The 18,726-nt window shown below is 49.2% G+C and overlaps 1 protein-coding gene across 1 annotated transcript; it reads left to right on the forward strand.

Annotated features, from left to right (window-relative positions):
- Nucleotides 1–822: 822 nt before the first annotated feature.
- Nucleotides 823–5,139, forward strand: PLA2G2A (phospholipase A2 group IIA). Its single transcript, XM_066265146.1, has 5 exons — nucleotides 823–861; nucleotides 1,660–1,709; nucleotides 1,902–2,046; nucleotides 2,302–2,408; nucleotides 4,739–5,139. Exons 2-5 carry the CDS (start codon nucleotides 1,670–1,672, stop codon nucleotides 4,879–4,881), a joined length of 435 nt encoding a protein of 144 aa, XP_066121243.1. The 5' UTR covers nucleotides 823–861; nucleotides 1,660–1,669; the 3' UTR covers nucleotides 4,882–5,139.
- Nucleotides 5,140–18,726: the final 13,587 nt, after the last annotated feature.

Consider the following 18,726-nt stretch of genomic DNA (forward strand, 5'->3'; position numbering starts at 1 on the left):
CACTGTGTCCCTGAGAATTGGAAAAGAAAGAACAATGGATCCAGGAAGCATTAATCAGCGCCATCTCCAAACAGGTGTGGAGTGGGATAAGGTGGAGACAAGTACTTAAGGGGGAACTCCAGGGCAGTCTCTAGCTTTCTCTAGAAGGGGAAAGAGAAGGAGGAGGAGAAGAAGAAAGTGGATCAAGGAGGAGAAAAGGTAGAGGTGCTGGCCCAAGTCAGTGGGAAGTGACCATCTGCTTCATTGCACCCTTTTGGTCCCTGGAAGAGCAGAATGAGTCCTCACAACCGCCCCCTCCAGAGGCTTACATGGGTCCTAGCACTTTGTGGGGGTTGAGTATGTACATCCTGCGAATGAACAATTGATAGAATGAATGAATAACAATAAAGGCCCCCGTTTCTATGCCCAAAGGCCACATTTGGCTGAAGAAAGAAGCTATCCTCACTCAATGGTCCGGTTGGCCGTGTAGTGAGTCCACAGCCTGCACCAGCAGGTGCCCCGTTCTCTTGTGAGCGTGGTTCCAGGGAGCTGACTGGGGCTCGCTCGCACACAGAGCCTGGTCTGGGGATTTTCCTCAGCCAGGAAGTAGGGCCATGTGAAGATTGCAAAGTAATCAACAATATTGGCATTGGCTAACAGCACATAAGTTTTTTCCATCCTCATCTCTGTCCTGCCAGCAAATGAGGGGAAGAAAAGGGACTTGCCCAGAAGTATGCACATGCCAACTTTGAGTTCATTGCTTACCATAATCCCACCCATTTGCCTCCCCAACCAAATCCCAACCTCCTTGGGGGCAACTATTTTAGGGGAGCTGCAGTTCAGACAGTCACTTGGAGCCATCAACTCTGGCTTTACTGAGAGGTAAATATCTGGAAATTTATGCTCCATCAGAAGTATGAGTCCCTGATCATTGGCTGCCTTTAAGAATATCTGTGCTGTGCATACGTGTGCATGTGTGTTTATGCGTGTGTATCTTGGCATGTGTGAAAATAAACATGCATGCATGTGATCTGGGTCTTTGTGCACAGGCTGTTATGTGGGTAGGGAGTGTATTGTAGGAGAGGAGGTCTGCACTAGTGGGGGAGCTGGAGATTGTGCATATGCATACATATGCGCGTGATGTATGTGCTTTTGCGCATGTGTATGGGTGTAAGGGGTTGGAAAATCTTGCAAAGAGAGGGGTACTGCTTTAATTTTGGAGAAAAATATTGAGGATTAAAATCCATGGATGGAATTTCCAAGACTTGAACCCAGTTGGGAACAAGATATGTCTAACGGAAGGCACATAACCTATGGCCTTGGCACTCTCCCAGCCGGTTAAGATGACCCGGTTGCAACCTCCAGGAATCTTCGGTCTGATGGGAAGCATGGGGGTGTCCTCAGTGTAGAATGCAGGGTTCTCGTCGGTCTGAGGCCTGCCTGTGTGCAAAAACATTCAGCAGAGCTGGGAAGAGTCAGGAGGTCCTGCATGTGCACAACCTTCGTGTTCTGTATGTGACGAAAGCAGTCCTCCTGGATTGAGGAGCATGTCTGTGTGTTCCCCTGAAGAGTCCTTCCTCCAGGGCTGCTGAGTGCGAGCTGGGAAACAGGGGGCCAGGGCAGACGCTGGTCCCACCTGGGGGGAATCTAGACCCATCCATCTGCATTTCTCCCACACAGAGCTGTCAACATGAAGATCCTTCTGTTGCTGGCCTTGACCTTGGCTTTTGGTAAGAGCTGACCCTGACTTCTGGCCACAAGTGGGCAGCCCAGGACGGACATAGCCTCAACCCCAGCGTTCCTTCCTATTTCACAGGCCCTCTCTTTGTGGGTGGGAGAGAGGCTATGGGGGGAGTAACAGAGAGGGACAGAGGAGGAGGACACAGTTCCCCAGGCCCCATCACCAGGTGATTTCCTTCCAGGCCTGCTGCAGACCCATGGGGATTTGCTGGATTTCTGGAAAATGATCCGGTTGATGACAGGAAAGAAAGCCGTGTCCAGTTATGCCTTCTATGGTTGCTACTGCGGCTTCAGAGGCCGTGGATTCCCCAAGGATAGCACGGATTGGTGAGGCCGCCCGGCCCTCCCCTCCCTCTGCCCACTTGTTATCCCCACAAGGTCAGGAGCTGCAGGGCAATGCTGGTGCCCATCTGCCTGGGGCCCCAGGAGGTCCCGGCCTGAAAAGCAGCCAGCATATTGGAAACTGCTCTAGACTATGGCAAAGTCACTGGGTCTCTGCTCAGGGCCCAGGGGGTGAGACCACGGGGCACCAGGCTCCCTGAAGCCATGAGGAGGCATCCTCATAAGGTACTATTGTCACAGGTGCTGCGCCAGACATGACTGTTGCTACACCCTTCTGGAGAAACAGGGCTGCGGCACCATGTTTGCGGGCTACGAGTTTACTTACCAAAATGGTCAAATCATCTGTGGTAAGAAAGAGTCCTACAACTTCACCTGGTCCTTTTGTTTCCTTTGCTGGGTATCCACTGTGCTGTGCACCAGAGACAGAGACACAAAGGAACAGTGCCCCTGCCTCAGGGACAGTAAGAAGATGAAAACACCACCCAGGAGACTCCCATAGGAAGAAAAAAGGGCAGGACACTGAACCCAGGCTGAGATTCCAGAAGGCTCCTGACCAAGGGGACTGCCAAGCTGGGTCTTGAAGGCTGCGCAGGCATCAGGGGAGAGAAGGGCTTGGGGACCTTCTTATAAGGGGGCCCAGCAGGGTCAGAGGGACCCGAGGGAACTGTAACACTTCGGTGAGACTGAAAGAGAAGGAGTAGAGAGACATGATGTGGAAGGAACGGGAAGGGGCTAGGTCAAGCCCAAGGCCCATATGGCAGGGGTCCTCAAACTTTTCACACAGGGGGCCAGTTCATTGTCCCTCAGGCCGTTGGAGGGCCGGACTATAAAAAAAAAACTATGAACAAATCCCTATGCACACTGCACATATCTTATTTGAAAGTAAAAAAACAAATACAATATTTAAAATAAAGAACAAGTAAATTTAAATCAACAAACTGACCAGTATTTCAATAGGAACTATGGGCCTGCTTTTGGCTAATGAGATGGTCAATGTGCTCTTCTCACTGACCACCAGTGAAAGAGGTGCCCCTTCCAGAAGTGCGGCGGGGAGCCGGATAAATGGCCTCAGGGGGCTGTAGTTTGGGGACCCCTGCCATATGGTATTTAGATTTTGTCCTAGAGCAGTAGGAGGCTCTAGAGCAAAGGAGTGAGACGATCAGACTTGATTCTGGAAGACTCACCCTGGCGGCAGGGTGGGCGGAGACAGGAGACCTTTGCCATTGGACATACCACAGTGGCAGTCTTGATGGTAGGGGTGGAGAGTGGTTCTAAGGTGCGTTACAGGTAGAACTAACTAGTGATTGACTGTGGAAGGGGAGAGGAAGCTGTTGGGTGGGTAGACAGCTGTGTAGATGGGACAGGAGGCCGTCTGGTGAGTGAGAAGAGGAGGAGTCCTACGTAGAGCGTGTTGAAGAGGCTTCCGGAACACCCAGGGAGGTGCGGAGCAGGCGGCTGGGTGTCGAACGTGCAGCTCCAGGGAGGGGTCTGGACTGGGTGGGGGCGCAGAGTCTGGAGTCTCACCCATTTAAAGGCCCAGAAAGGACAGAGGAGGGATAACCCGAGAGGGGGCAGGAGAGCGGAGAGGGAAGGTCAGAGCGTTAACAGCAGCCAATTTAACAGCGGAGTCTCCGGGATAAGGGCTGACAAGCCTCCTCGGATTTAGACGCAGGGTGACTGAGGACCCAGTGGGGGCTGTGGCCATGGAGCAAGAGGGCAAAGCCAGGTCAGAGCAGGTGCGGAGTGAGCGGGGAGTGAAGCCGAGACAGTCAGTATAGACAACATCCCGGAGCAAGTTTGGCTTGAAGAGGAGGAGAAAGCTGGGTGGTCACCGAAAGGGTTTGTCCCGTGCCCCAGACAGCAAATCCACAGGTGGGATTCTGAAAGCATGGCTTCTTGCCCAACACCCTGAGCTCTTTAAGATCAGAAATTATGTCTCCCTATCATGACCTCTCCGCGGGGTCGTGTATTTTAGCAGGCTTTGGGCTGCAAGCTACAAGATGCTCAACTAAAAAGCGACTGGATAAAGGGGAAGTCTGACTCTGACCAACAGAAGTCTGCAAGAGGGCAGTGCAGGGCTGGGGCAGCTTCTCAACTGCGTCATCAGGGACGGAGCCTTTCGCCACCTTCCGCTCCGCCATGTGGGCGTGGGGATGCCAAGAGGCATGGCGCCACTCCAGGCATCATGGCCTCATGCTATAGAAGAGGCTTTCCCCCTGGGTATTTTTCTCTTTGAGGAAGCAAATTAATCCTCCCCACAGCCCCCAGGACACTTCCCCATGTACCTCATTGGCCAGAGACCAACCATTGACAGGAAAAAGGGATGAGCATGGCTGGTTTACACCAATCACAACGCATTCCCAGGCCCTAGGGGCTGGGGCTTTGCACCTGGACACATTTGTTGTCAAGAAGAAAGAAACAATGGCTGTCGGGAAAGCCTTTATGAGTTTCCCAGTGCTTGGGTGCTGGTATCCTCATCAGACTGGGTGCCAGCTTCCCAGGGACGGGCACTCTGTCTTCACACCGGTCGGAGCTATCTGGAGCGTAGGTGCTTGTCTCAGACTAGAAATTCTGGAGGACAAGAGCTATGTCTTTCTCCTCAGGGTTCCCACAAGGAGCCATGAAATATAAAATATTAACAACCCCCCACCTAGTGTTTATTTTCTTATCATTTCAGCAAAACAAGATCGCTGTAAAAGTGAACTGTGTCTGTGTGATAAAACGGCTGCCATCTGTTTTGCGGAAAACCTGAACACCTACAATAAATCATACCAATACTACAACAATTGGGGGTGCGGTAGCAGAAAGGCCATGTGCTGAGGGCACCCGGACGCCTCGTCACCGATGCTGAGTTCCCTCTCCTAGCCCTCACCGCCTCCCTGCTCTAGTTAGTCCCCCAGAGATAAAGGAAACGCCCCTCTCCCATCCCAGAGACAAGCCAGGAGCCCTTCCATCCCCAGATAGAAGCCTCTATCCGGAATAAGAAGCTCTAAGGCATGGATGTCTGGTGCCCTTTCCCTCTTCCTTGGGCAGCAGGAGATGCCCCCATTCCCACTGTTCTCCAAGTCCTGCTTTTTCTGCTTAGCAGTGACAGCTACACTCCCAGTGTCTCTTCTGAATAAAGCAATTCCTTGGCAAAGTGTGTGTGTGTATGTGTGTGTGTGTGTACTCGCACACACGCGTGTGCACTGCCCTAGTGTAAGAACAAACTGGTACAAGGCAATATAGTGTAAGCAGGTTAAAATAGAGACTCTGGAGTCAGACTGGCTGAGTCAGACCCGCCCCCCACCTCCCTGAGTCTTCCTTCTCTCATTAAATGGAGATGGCTTTGGTACCAACTGCACGTGCTTCCTGGAGAACTAAAGCACAAGTGAAACCCAGCCGTCAACAGCTCCTTCCCTGGGCAAGAGCACCTCCTGCTGGCCCCTTTGGGGGAAACAGGACGATTGGTCTTGATGTTTTGGGGGCTACAGTTCACATCCTCCACGTGGCATGGTCTTCTCCTGTGTTGCCAGCCTGGGAGGATGGGTGCATGTAATGCTGGCCACCAGCTGGATCCCGGGGCATTATCACCTCACCTAGGGCTGGCCATCTGGGCTGTGACACGTGCAGAGTCCTTCAGGGCCCCATGCTCGGAAGGGCACCACACCTAATTGAATGCTGCGTCCCAGCCATCTCCAAGTTCATAATAACACAGCCCCTCCTTTTTTTTTTTTTTTTTTTTTTTTTTTTGTATTTTTCCTAAGTGAGAAGCAGTGAGGAGGCAGACAGACTCCCACATGCGTCTGACAGGGATCCACCAGGCATGCCCACCAGGGGGCGATGCTCTGCCCTTCTGGGGCGTTGTTCCATTGCAACTGGAGCCATTCTAGTGCCTGAGGTGGAGGCCATGGAGCCATTCTCAGTGCCCAGGCCAACTTTGCTCCAATGGAGCCTTGGTTGCGGGAGGGGAAGAGAAAAAGAGGAAGGAGAGGGGGAAGGGTGGAGAAGCAGATGGGCACTTCTCCTGTGTTCCCTGGCCAGAAATCAAACCCGGGACTTCCACACGCTAGGCCAATGCTCTACCGCTGAGCCAACCAGCCAGGGAGGCCCCCCATTTTTATTTTGCACTGGGACCCATAAATTATGTAGCTGGTCCTACCCTCACCTGGCGGTCACTTCCCCTCCTGTCATCCCGGGTTCCCCCAAGAGGGTTCTGCTGGGATAGTCCCTTTGGGATCAGCTGCTTTTCCAAGCACCACCAGGGCTGCCAGGTGTGGGTCTCTGCACAGAGGCGCCTTGCTTGGCAGCCCGGGTCAGGTGGGAGTGGAGCTCTAACCCACCACAGCTCAGCACAACCTGCTCTTTCCAACCCAGGGGCTGTGCCTTTCTGTGATTCTTCTTCCCAGAAAGATGCTTTTTCCAATTCTGCACAGAGTTACTTCCTTTGCCGGCAGCAGCCCTAATCATGTCCACTGGTGCTCATACTAAGATAAATGCAAATTAAAACTCCACAGAGATGTCATTTTTATTTATTAGAGTAGATAAAAGTCCCAAAGTGTGACAAGCTGCTCTGTCGGCAAGGCCACGCAGGGGAACCGTCGCACTCAAATGCAGCTGGTGGGAGGGCAAAGTGCCCACAGAGGGCCAGCTGGCGGAGCTATCAACATTATAAATGCGTTTACCCTTTGGCGCAGCGACTCCCCCTTTTTAAAAATTCACTCCACGAAAGCACACAGGCATAGGAACAGCACACACAGGTATAGTGATTGATGAGAATTTTTTTTACTGCCACATTATTCTGAATTGGTTTGGAAATAATCCAAGTGCCCATGTAGGATGGACTAATTAAGTAAACAAGAATGCAACCTCAAAATGGAATACGTCTGTTTACTGAGGGACGCTTTCTCTGTTGCAGTATAGAAAGTCCCCAGCACGGCAGCAAGGAGATAGAACAAGGTGAAGGGCAGTGTGAAAGCAGTGCTACATTTATGTAGCAAAGGGTGGAAGTGTGGCTATGTATGTGCTAATATCACCATAAACCTTAAAAAATACACCAGGAGTTCATTAACATGGTCACCTGTAGAAAGCAGGGCTAGCGTGGGAAAGGCGTAAGAGGGAGATTCTCAGTATAAGAATTTCTTTAGCCTTGTGAACATATTTCATATTCAAAAGAAAATAAGCACCAGCCCACACATTCCTCTCCCTAAGACAGACACTAAGTATCAGAGACAACCTAGTCTAATCCAAGGGCTCGACAAACTGTGGCCTGTCAGCCAGATCTACCCTCTGTCTCATTCTGTACAGTTTATAAGCTAAGAATGGTTTCTACATTCTTATAATGGTTGGAAACAAATCAAAAGAAGGATATTTGTAACGCATTAAAACAATATGAAATTTCCATTTGAGTGGCAATAAATAAAGGTCGATTGTAACACAACCGTGATCTTTGGTTTACAGAAGGTCAGTGACTGCTCGTATGGCCTGAAAGCAGACTTGAACAGTTACAAATCCAGAGTGTCTGTCCCTTCACAGGAAGAACTGGCTGATCCCGGGTCTAATCTGGTGCTTCTCAACCTATCCCTGGGCTTTGATCTGTCTCAGATCCCTACTTTTACAAAATAAAAGACATACCAAATATGAACCCAAATGTTTTATTATTCGATTTGATGAACATAAAATTCACTGTCAAGTTGCTTTGAAATTGCTAAACACTCTCGATCTCTGTGTGTACCTCACCACGGGCAGAAAACCTTGCTCCGGCCTGTGGACCCCACCCAGGGGAAGTGTTAGTCTAAGCCGGTACTGAGGAAAGACAAGTGCCCTTAACGGTTTCATAGTTAGCAATATGGTTTTGTCCTTTGACTTATAGTAAGCAGCATTTATTACTATGTGGGTAGAGTCTCTTTTCCTTCCCTGCTACCTTTCAGGATGCAATGGAGTGAGGCTGGGACCACATTACTCCACCCGATCGCTTTTCAGTTCAAAGAGAGGCTCTGAAATGCCCTTTTGGAAAAACGCCATCATTAAATGGCTTGCCAAAGGCGTTCTTTCCTCCGGCCTCGGTCTCGGGGCAGGGCACGGCTGCGGCTTGTTTGCTCTGTGACCTCTCTCCCTGCAGTAAAGACTTTGCACTTCCTAACGGAGTCTTCTTCCAAGAATTTCTTCAAAGGAAGTCTTTGTGTGCAAAATTTTGGAGGTCCTCTACCCCTGAGAACCGTTCTTTTACAACCTCATGCTGAATAATAGTTTGAAAGGACATAATATTCTGGGTTCCTTTTTTTTTTCTTCTATACCTTTGGGATATTCCTCTGTTTTACTCTTACGGCCAATACTGCTACTGAGAAGTCTGATATTCATCTGGCTCCAATTCCGTGGTTGGTTTCCTGCTTTTCCCTCAGAAGCCTTTAGAATTTCCCTCCTTGCCTTAGGTGTTCTCAACTTTCACTACAACGTGCCTAGTTGTCAGTTTTTCTTTACCTGCCCTATGTGCCTTCTCAGGTATTTTCCCCTTCCTTTAAATATAGAGATTTTATGTTCATGATTTCTTTGAATACTCCTCTCGATATTTCCTCTCTCCTCCTGGGACGTACATAACCTGGATGGTGGGACATTTATCTCTTAGATTTTCTTTTCTATTTTCTCTTTCTACTTAGATTTCTCAGTCCAAGCTTCTAACATCTGTGTCTTTCTTCAGTTGGCTGTCCCATTTCAAAGATTATAGTTTTCGTAACTAACATGCACATTTAAGTTTTTTTAAATGCTTTTTTTTTCTCGTGGCTTATATCTTTCCTCATCTACAAATGTATATGTTTAACACGCTTACTTAAATCCCTTGTTCATCCATTCTGACATTTCTGTTTCAGATGGCATATGACGTCACTATATTTCCTTTCCGTTAGTGAGTGCAGTTGTGTGACTGCAGGTGAGTTTGCAGAGAGAAGAGGGGATGAGTCCTGGGTTTGATGTTTGTTTGTCATTTGCTGCCGCCCAGGCAGGCGCCCTGGTCAGGATTTCCTCCTGAAATACCTGGGAAGCGGCAGAACTGGCAGGAAGCTGCATCCTGAGGTTGAAATCAGCCATCCCTGGGATTGGGGGATGCAGTGGAGGAGGAAGTAGTCTAGGAAGAGAGGAAAGAATGAATGCCTGAGGGTAGGTGAGCAGCCTGAGGTGTCTTTAACCATTCCTCGCCTCTCAGGGTTTCTGGACAGCCCTACTATTACCTCCCAAACTTGAGCATCTCAGCTCTGACTTCCGGGGTGAAGAGGTGAAGGGAGAGGAAGAAGAGAACATGAAAGTTCCCTCCCAATCTGCCCAGCCCTGCCCTCAGCGCCAGGGCACAGCTGCCCCTTCTCTCCGACCACCAACCACCAACAGCAGCTCCCAGCCTTCGAGATCGGCTCCGTACTTCCTTGCAGGGCTCTGCATAGATTCTTTGGTCGGTTCTTCAAATCCGAGCTCCCTCCGCTCTGTAGATTTGCCAGATTGGCCTTGGCAAAGGGAGCCAGCAGCCTATGCCAGCTTGCGATCTTGGCAGAAGAAAAAAGGAAATTATACATGCAGTGCCATATATTATATATAATTTAAAAGCATACACACGTAGACACTAAATATTTTTCAAGGACCCACACAGCTAAATAAACAGAGGCAGGGTAAATTGGTCGTGGAGATCGAGGGGAAAAGGGGGAAAAATGAATAAAGTAAAACAAGCCCAGAGTCTTGCAAAAACTAATGATAACAGTGTGCTATAAGGAGAAACTGCAATGCAATTGGTTAAGCAGTTGGTCAATCTTAAATGCATTTATCCTTTGACTCAGTGACCCCACTGCTGGAGATTCACCCTATAAATGTGCGTGTGCACACACACAATACCCACACACACACATAATGCATGAGCAATGTAATTGACAGGTTGGGAATTCAAACCCAGAGCTGACTTGATCCAGAGTCTGTTTTTCCTAGTGCTTGTGATATTCAGTAGCCTGACTTGGCTGTCAATGTGAATGCCAGCTGCGGAGCCTCGGGGTCCTGGTTCGCACCATCTGGCCAGAATGAAATACCCATTTCTCACATATTGCTACCTCTGGGCTACAGTAACAGAGATGATGCATATTCCAAATATCATTTCCATTTTGCTTTTGTCCTCGGTTTTAGGATGGAGCTAAACTGACACATCTGACTGATAGCAAGTAGAGTAAGGTCAGGTTCGTGCCAAATGGCAGAAAGACGACCATCGGAGATGAAAAGTCTTCTCCATACATGATGTAATGGGGTGTTAATTAATTAACAAAACGAATGAATAGTGGACTGGGAGCAACTCAAGGATGCAAACCACGCTTGGCTCCCTGGTAGCTTGGGGCCTGGCTTGGAGGCAGTAAACACGGAGCATCCAGAACACAGGTGGGGCTGCAAGAATCTGGGGAGACACGTGAGCGGGACCCCAGGTCTACCCCTTGAGCCACACACATCCACTCACGCCCGCCGTGACGCCCAGCTTTCACGCTACCCTGGGGCCCCTGTTACCTTGTGACAGATAATGAGATGCCCACCCTGCTACACTGAAAGGGAGGTACGAGGCCAGTGGTCACAGAGCCCTCTTCACTGCCCAGTCCGGACTTCCCGCAAGACTCTTCTCGCGAAGATGAATGAGACAGCCCCTGCCGTCTCAGCTGCTCCCGATTTCTTCACTGCCACCCGTCATCTCCTCCCTCTCACACCCCTTTCAATCTCCTCCATGCTTGGCCAGCTCTGTAGCTTTTTGTTTTTTTGGTGTTTTTTTTTTGCTTGTGTGGCAGATGCCACCTTCACTCAAGAGGATGAACCCGGGTGAGCGGCCCACACAAGTCCTGGAAGTGACTCGGAGAGCCATTTGGATGAGGAAATGGCAGAGTCACGGCATCCAGAGCACGGTCTGGGAAGGAACCACGGGCTCCAAGCAGGCACATCCCGTGGCCGGCAGGGTCCCACCTCAGGGCAGGAGGGCCCCGGAGACCCAGGTCTGGGGCGCTGCTACTCATCCTAGCTCAGGAGACTCTGAGGATGGACTCGTGGAGGAAGGGTTTCTCCCAAAGAAAAGGCTCTTTTAGGAAGGACTAAATTTTTAGTGGGTGGGGGGACCGGCCTTTCTGCGACTCACCTTCCCAGGAGCACCTCTTGGCTTTGATTTCCAGTGCTTTTGTTGGGCCCATGCAGCGAGGAGGCTTCACTCGCCTCTGAAGACCTTGAAGGTCAAATGCAGACCATCTGAGCGACTCTCATTTGGTTCAAACCTCACCCAGGAGACTTTGCAAGGGCAAAGTTACTGCCGGGTTCCATTCCCCGAGGGGAACAATCACAGGACAGCTCTCTGCAGCTTGGAGGCTGGGAGCAAGCCAGCTGGCTGGCCGGGGGACTCTCCGGCTTCTCAACTGGGTCATGGCCTGGGAGTCATCGCCCTCCGAATGACAGTGCGGAGGAGAAAGGTGCTCAGAAGCCGGGATAGTGACAGCAAAAACCAAAACAGTGCTTCTCAACAGTGCCCCCTCGCTGCACTCCCTCTGTGATGGTCCCAAGCATTTTTTAATTCATTTTCTTATTTAGTTCTCTTAGTTGATCCTATGAGGCAGACGATACTGTTTTTCTCACTTTCCATTCATTCACTCCACAGGACACTTATTGAGCATGTTCCAGGCACAGAACCAGGCAATGAGGGTCCAGCAAAAGCCAGACGTGCAAGATCCCTGACTCTGGGCACCTACAAGGCACTGAAAGGAGACAGATGCAGCCAGTAAACAAGGGCAATGAGGATAAATGACAAGGGGAAAAGGGATAGCAGTAAGTAACATAAAGGAAATACAACAGGAGAGTAGAGGAGGGGAGGGGGACAGCAGGGTGTGTATTCGAGAGAGCGTGGCTGGGCAAGCTGCTGCCTATAGGAAGGCCCTGGAAGTGATAGGAAGAAGTCAGCCCTGAGAGGATCCCGGGGAGACCGATTCAGGCAGAGGGAGCAGCTGAGGCAACGGCATAGAGGCAGCCCCGAGCTTGGCATTTGGGAGGACAGAAAGAAGGGCAGTGTGGTGCACGACAGGGACAGAAAGAGCCCAGAGAAGGCGCAGTTAGGCAGGAGAGTAGAGCAAATGAGTCTACTTAATCTTTTCTATGTGTGAAATCTCATGCAGATAAGCAAGGAAATAAAAAAGAAAGAAGAAGAAGAAGAAGCAGCAGCAGAGGAGGAAGTGGAAAAGGAGGGGAGGGGGAGAGGGAGGAGGAGGAGGAGGAGGAGGAGGAGAAGAAGAAGAAGAAGAAAAAGAAGAAGCAGAGGAGGAAGTGGAAGAGGAGGGGAGAGAAAGGGGGAGAGGGAGGTGCAGGAGGAGGAGAAAAAGAAGAAGAAGAGGAGGAAGTGGAAGAGGAGGGGAGAGGGAGGGGGAGGGGGAGGAGGAGGAGGAGAAGAAGAAGAAGAAAAAGAAGAAGCAGAGGAGGAAGTGGAAGAGGAGGGGAGAGAAAGGGGGAGAGGGAGGTGCAGGAGGAGGAGGAGGAGGAGGAGGAGGAGGAGGAGAAGAAGAAGAAGAAGAAGAAGAAGAAGAAGAAGAAGAAGAAGAAGAAGAAGAAGAAGAAGAAAAGAAGAGGAGGAGGAGGAGGAGGAGGAGGAGGAGAAAGATTAAGAATAAGAAGCAGCTTGTGCTCCTGGATCAAACCATACCTGAAAGCCTCTAGTCTTTCTTGCACAAGTCAATAGATTTCTATTATTGTTTAAACTAGTTTGAGCTGTGTTTTCTTTTAGTTACATTAAAAGCATCCTAAAAATGGCCTGACCTGTGGGGATAAAGCGTCGACCTGGAATGCTGAAGTTGCAAATTCAAAACCTCAGGCTTGCCTGGTCAAGGCACATGTGGGAGTTGAGGCTTCCTGCTCCTCCCTTCCCCTCTTCTCTTTCTCTCTCTAAAATGATCAAATTAATTTTTTTTAATTTTTAAAAAAGTATCCTGAATGATTTGTACACATTCTTTATTATTTTTAAACTTCCCTGATGAAGTACCAGTAGTTATATAAACTCTACTGTATACATGAGAAACAGAGATTGAAAAAGGTCAAACGATTAACACAAACTCTGTCAATGGCAGCTGAGATTCCAACCCAGAGCACCAAAGACTGAGTGCCTAATTCCTACGATACGGCTCCTCTGTGAGGACCATGGCAACAGGTCTCCCACCACCCCTGAATCTCAGAGTCTTTCACATGCAACCCAGTCACGTGGAAGGAAGAGAAAAGAGAGCATCCCTCCAATGCACTTAAACTATTTCTTTTAAGCTTTCGATTTTTGAACATTTCTAACATGCACAAAATTTTATAATAAACTCCTCCATATTCATCACCCAGCTTCTACATTTATCAACATTCTGCTTTTCTTTGTCGTCTATATTTCCACCCACTCTGCACCTCTGCTCACTTATCATCATCATCATTATCATCATTATTACGTGCAATTCTTTCCTAGAGATAAAATACACATATGTTGGAATGCACAAATCTCAGCTGGACAACTTTGGCAAATGGACACACCCACGTAACCCGCATTCCATCACAATATAGAACATTTCTATCTCCTAGAAAGTTCCTTCCCACTCCGTGAAAACTGCACTCACCCGGGTCCCCACGGGCCTCCAGGTGGCTAACTTCAGCTGACCCTTTCCTTCATTATCCCACGGGGTCACTCTGCTAACACGACTCTCCAACATACTTCACCATCTCCTGCTTCCTGAAACCTTCTACCGGTTGACTTCCACGACTTGCTCTCTTGTTTTACTCCCACTTTCCTCTGCTCCTCTCTGAGCCCTTAAACGTTCGATGGGTGATTGCTTTCAGCTCTCAGTGGATGACTCTCCAGTCGAGGTCCCCAGCTCAGACTCCCCCTGAGCTGCAGGTGAACACCTCCACTTGTCACTGGACGTCTCCCCCTGGGTGTCCAATTATATCATTGACAGTTGGACCTAATCCTAGCATATCACCCCAAACCCAGAGTTGAAAATCTCCTCCACAGTGTTTCCCATTTTATGTTCAGCCTCGCTTTTGAGGACAGCCTATTAGAGGTTCTACAATGAGTTCAAATGACATCAGCCAGATACGTACTCCAATAACAAACTCCAACAATAAAGTGCCCTTGTTCGCATAGGAACCCTCTCCCATTCAAATTCCCAGAGGGGGAAAAACATGTTTGTCCTTTGGTATCCACAAAAACTTGGCTCCAGGAGTCCCTGAGGATGGATGCCCAAGTCTGTGATGCTCAAGTCCTTTATATAAAATGACATATTTGCTTATCACCTATGCATATCCTCCCATAGACTTTAAATCATGTCCAAATCGGCCCTGGCCAGTTGGCTCAGTGGTAGAGCATCGGCCTGGCGTGCAGAAGTCCCGGGTTCGATTCCCGGCCAGGGCACACAGGAGAAGCGCCCATCTGCTTCTCCACCCCTCCCCCTCTCCTTCCTCTCTGTCTCTCTCTTCCCCTCCCGCAGCCGAGGCTCCATTGGAGCAAAGATGGCCTGGGCGCTGGGGATGGCTCCTCGGCCTCTGCCCCAGGCACTAGAGTGGCTCTGGTCGCAACAGAGCGACGCCCCGGTGGGGCAGAGCATCGCCCCCTGGTGGGCAGAGCGTTGCCCCCTGGTGGGCGTGCCAGGTGGATCCCGGTCGGGCGCATGCGGGAGTCTGTCTGACTGTCTCTCCCCGGTTCCGGCTTCAGAAAAATACAGAAAAAAAAAAAAATCATGTCCAAATCACTTGTAATACTTAATACAATGTAAATGCTAGATAAATAGTTGTGATACCGTATTGTTTCTGGAACAATGACAAGAAAAAGTCTGTACAGATTCAGTACCCACACAGCCATTGTAAGCCTAAATACATAGTACATGTCAGCAACAGCATAATTTTTTCTTTTTCCAAATATTTTTGATCCACAGTTGGTTGGAAACAGACGGCTGAATGTAAAGTCTGAAAATTACCCTAATTCATTTCTTCTGAAAGGCACAAATTTTTTTCCCCCCTCATTGTAAAATGCGGCCAAGTGTGATGTTATCCAGATACATCTTAAGATCGGAGTCATTTTACAATCGTCTGGCGGGTGTGTAAAAAGCTTCCATTGACCACTTCAGATAAGATCACAGAAGAACCAGCATCAAAGCTCATTAGATTAAAGAGAATACGATTTTACTTTGTGAACTAAAACCCAAGGGAATTACAGTTCGGCATTGATCTTCCCCAGTTTCTCATTGGCTCAGTCTCAGCTTCAAGGATTCAAAACCTCATGTTTCCTTTTATGTTTCCAGGCAGTCCCCTAATATCTCAGCCTTTCTCCTAAGGCGATGGTTCTCCAACCAAAGTGGGCATCAGAATGAACTGGAAGGCTTGGAAAAATGAGTTCCAGGGCCAGACCCTGAGAGCTTCTGGTTCGGACCGTCTGGGGCGGGGGCTGAGAGCCTGCCGCTAGTTGGAGGACATCATCGCTGCTCTAAATTAACCGGCCTGTCTTCCTTTCTGCTGTTTTCCTTCTTCAGCTGCTCCTGTTCAGTTAAAGACAAAAAACACCTGAAGCATGCTTCTCCAATTATTCTGGTTCCTTTTGTAATTTCCCAAGCAATCTTGATCCCTAGAGAGAGACTGCTCCAAACGCAGGCCGCTTTAATTGCCTTCTGAGCCCTCAAATTGACAGTAATTTAATCGCATCATTTTTAGGCCTCACCCCAGGTAGACAGCATGCTCTGTTTACAGTAAGAGTGCCCATTGCTTTTCTAATTTTTTTCCCCCCTCTGTTATAAAACCTACCATTTTTCCATGGGGGAAATCCAGCCCTTGGGTCACTCACGGTGTGACTTCTGTAATTAATAACTCAGAAATATGCAAAGGTAACTTGAGACATCACTTGTAATATTTAATGCAATGTAAATGCTAGATAAATAGTTGTTATACTGCATCGTTTACGGAACAATGACAAGAAAAAAGAGTCTGTACAGGTTCAGTACCCACACCGAGCCACTGTCACTCTGTGAGCCACTGTCACGGAGACAATAATTACTCAGAGACCCCACAGAGTGCACCGAGGGACCTAGGGGAGACCACCTCACAATCCACTATACAGGTTTCATGAGCACGAGCCCCAGTCCCTACGGGTATTTGTTGATCCACACGAATAGAAGCAGGGACGAGAGTGAGGAAGTCGGGAAGGGGAACTTCTTTTAAGCAGACAAAAGGGTAAGGAAAGTAGCTCACTTCTGAGATATCTACCCCACATATTGATTAACCAGAATTGCTAATTCTATCCCTATTGTGCTGTGTCCAGCACGGTACTGTGTGCAGTACTTTCCATCAGTGATGCCATTGTGGCTTTTGCCTCAGGGCACTGCACTGTGTCCCTGTTCTGTGTTCCTATTCAGGGCCTCTACAGGCCATGTACATTCAAGGCCAAGCCCTTTACAGGAGGGTTTTTCAACCCCAGCACCCTTGACATTGGGGGCCAGGTAACTCTGTGGTGGAGGCTGGCCTGGGCACTGCAGGATGCTTAGCGGCGTCCATGGCCTGCACTCACTGCACCCCAGGAGCACCCTCCCAGTTGTGACAACCGACTATATCTGCAGACACTGCCCTCGGCTCTGGGGCCGCCCGGAACAACGGAAACGGAAAGGACTGTGGGAAGTTCATGGGTGCCAACTACATAGGCTTTTACCGCTAAAGACGAAAAGCTCGTGTTCTCCAGCCACACTTCTCAAAATGTAGCTTGCTCCCCCCTCCCCCCAAAAAAACAACCCAGAAATCTTATTAAGATGCAGATCTTGCTTCAGGAGGTCTGTGGTGGGACCTACCTGATACTCAAGGCTCCGAGTCAGGATCCACATAGTAACAAAATCTCTAGGTGGTTCATATGCACAGTACAAGCGTGGGAAACGCTGCCCCATAAACACACGCGGATTTAGCGGAAGCTGAAGTCCTGGCCTGCAGACCTGGTTGAAGACACCCCGGAAATGTAGCAACTCATTCTTCTGCCCCCAGGGTCTACAGGGCTTGCTTGGGGAAGCCTCTTTCCCCCAGAATGAATCTTTGCCTGGGCCTTGCATGCTACCTGAAGCTCTCCCGGCTCTTGGGTACCTGCTAAAGTCCCCTGCACTGTTGCTAAGGCTGGCCCCTTGTAGTTTAAGGTCAAATTGAGGTAGCCTACACACTACAGCCTGCACGGCCAGTGCTTATGCTAAGTCCCTCCCCCAGAACCTGCTCTCCCTGGAAGGAAACAGCTGCTTGCCTCATGTACCACTTGCACTTTGCTTCCCTAGTTCGACTCTGTCTATTTCTTCTTAAGTTCTTGGCCGACATCAGGTTTGGGTTTGGAGGCAAGGTCATCGAATAATATTTATTCCCTTCCCATGTAAGTAGCTTTTGTCGTGAACTTTCGATTCTGCCTCTTGTTAATTAACCCAGACCCAGAACACCTGATCTCACCTGCCTAATTCAGTTTGCACGTTTTGAAATATTTTAACGTAAATACTACGGAATTTATCTCTAGCTCTTCTGTGCCACTTACCACCTTCTATGGAGATTCAATCTATCTCTGCACCAGCTTATCTTCTCTCTGGGACCATGAACTTGGAGAGGTTACACATCTGGTTTGCTTTTGCACCCAGACAAACCCTTGCGCATAAGAGATGCTCAATAAATATTAATTAGTGAAATGCTAATAAGTGTTTCCACTGTGCCCCTTGGTCGATTCTATGATGAATTAAATAATCTTTCCATCCCTGGGTGTGACACAGAGCCTGGCTCTGCGAGTTAGCCCACCGGGATCAGACCCCTCTCTCATGACAGAACTCTGAAACTGTACCTTGCAGACCTTCAGCATGCCGTCTCATTTTGGATTGATTTTTCCTTGTGTAGGTCACTGCTCACCTCTGGTTAGTGTCTGAGGTCACTCATCTCACTTGCTTTCATCTTGGGTCACCGTTGTTCCGTTATCTCAGCAGCTAGGGACTTGACTGACACATTATTTCACATCTTGATCTGGAAATGTTCTCTAACATCGAAGTCTAATAAGGTGACCCTGCGTAGGGAAACCCTCAGACCTGTTTCAGCCTTCGATGAGGGAAATGGAGAAAAGGGATGGGCCACAGCTGGGCCGTTGACAGCTCACAAATGGTGTGACTTAACATCAACCAGCCTAGAACTGGGAGGTGTGAGAATAGACATGGTGGCAGTGAGGAGGAGGAGGAAGGGGAGGAGGGGGAAGGGGAGGAGGGGGAAGGGGAGGAGGGGGAAGGGGAGGAGGAGGGGGAGTCATCAGCACGATCTCTTTCATGACACTCAAGTACAAGAAACGTCACGTTGCTTTAATCTGGCAGATAAAATCAATTTGGCTCACTTAACTTGGGCTGGTGGGCAGTTTAAGACATTTGGGGGAAACCTTTTCCTCTCCCTTGAAGTTGTGCAGTAGTCCTGAGGATGTGTCCAGCCCAGAATGTTTGAGAAAGAGCCTTGGTAACCATGGTGCACTGCCTTGTGGTCACCTGGCGCATCTGAAAGGCAGGAGCTGATGGATCTGTGCTGAGGTTTCCAACCACAGCACCCGGTTTTCAGCTTCACATCCGCGTCCCCCCCAGATACCCCCCACAGGAGTCTCCTGAGTACAAGTAGGGCCATATTTCTCACCCATGAAAACTTCCTGATTTAGTC

The sequence above is a fragment of the Saccopteryx bilineata genome, chromosome 3 (assembly GCF_036850765.1).
Source record: "Saccopteryx bilineata isolate mSacBil1 chromosome 3, mSacBil1_pri_phased_curated, whole genome shotgun sequence".
In the NCBI taxonomy this organism is placed as follows: domain Eukaryota; kingdom Metazoa; phylum Chordata; class Mammalia; order Chiroptera; family Emballonuridae; genus Saccopteryx; species Saccopteryx bilineata.

Excerpts from the sequence above, each read along its gene's own strand:
- PLA2G2A (XM_066265146.1), top strand. The coding sequence starts at position 1,670 with ATGAAGATCCTTCTGTTGCTGGCCTTGACCTTGGCTTTTG. Across the intron at positions 1,710-1,901 it reads GGCCTTGACCTTGGCTTTTG|GCCTGCTGCAGACCCATGGG; the intron begins GTAAGAGCTGAC and ends ATTTCCTTCCAG. Across the intron at positions 2,047-2,301 it reads CCCAAGGATAGCACGGATTG|GTGCTGCGCCAGACATGACT; the intron begins GTGAGGCCGCCC and ends CTATTGTCACAG.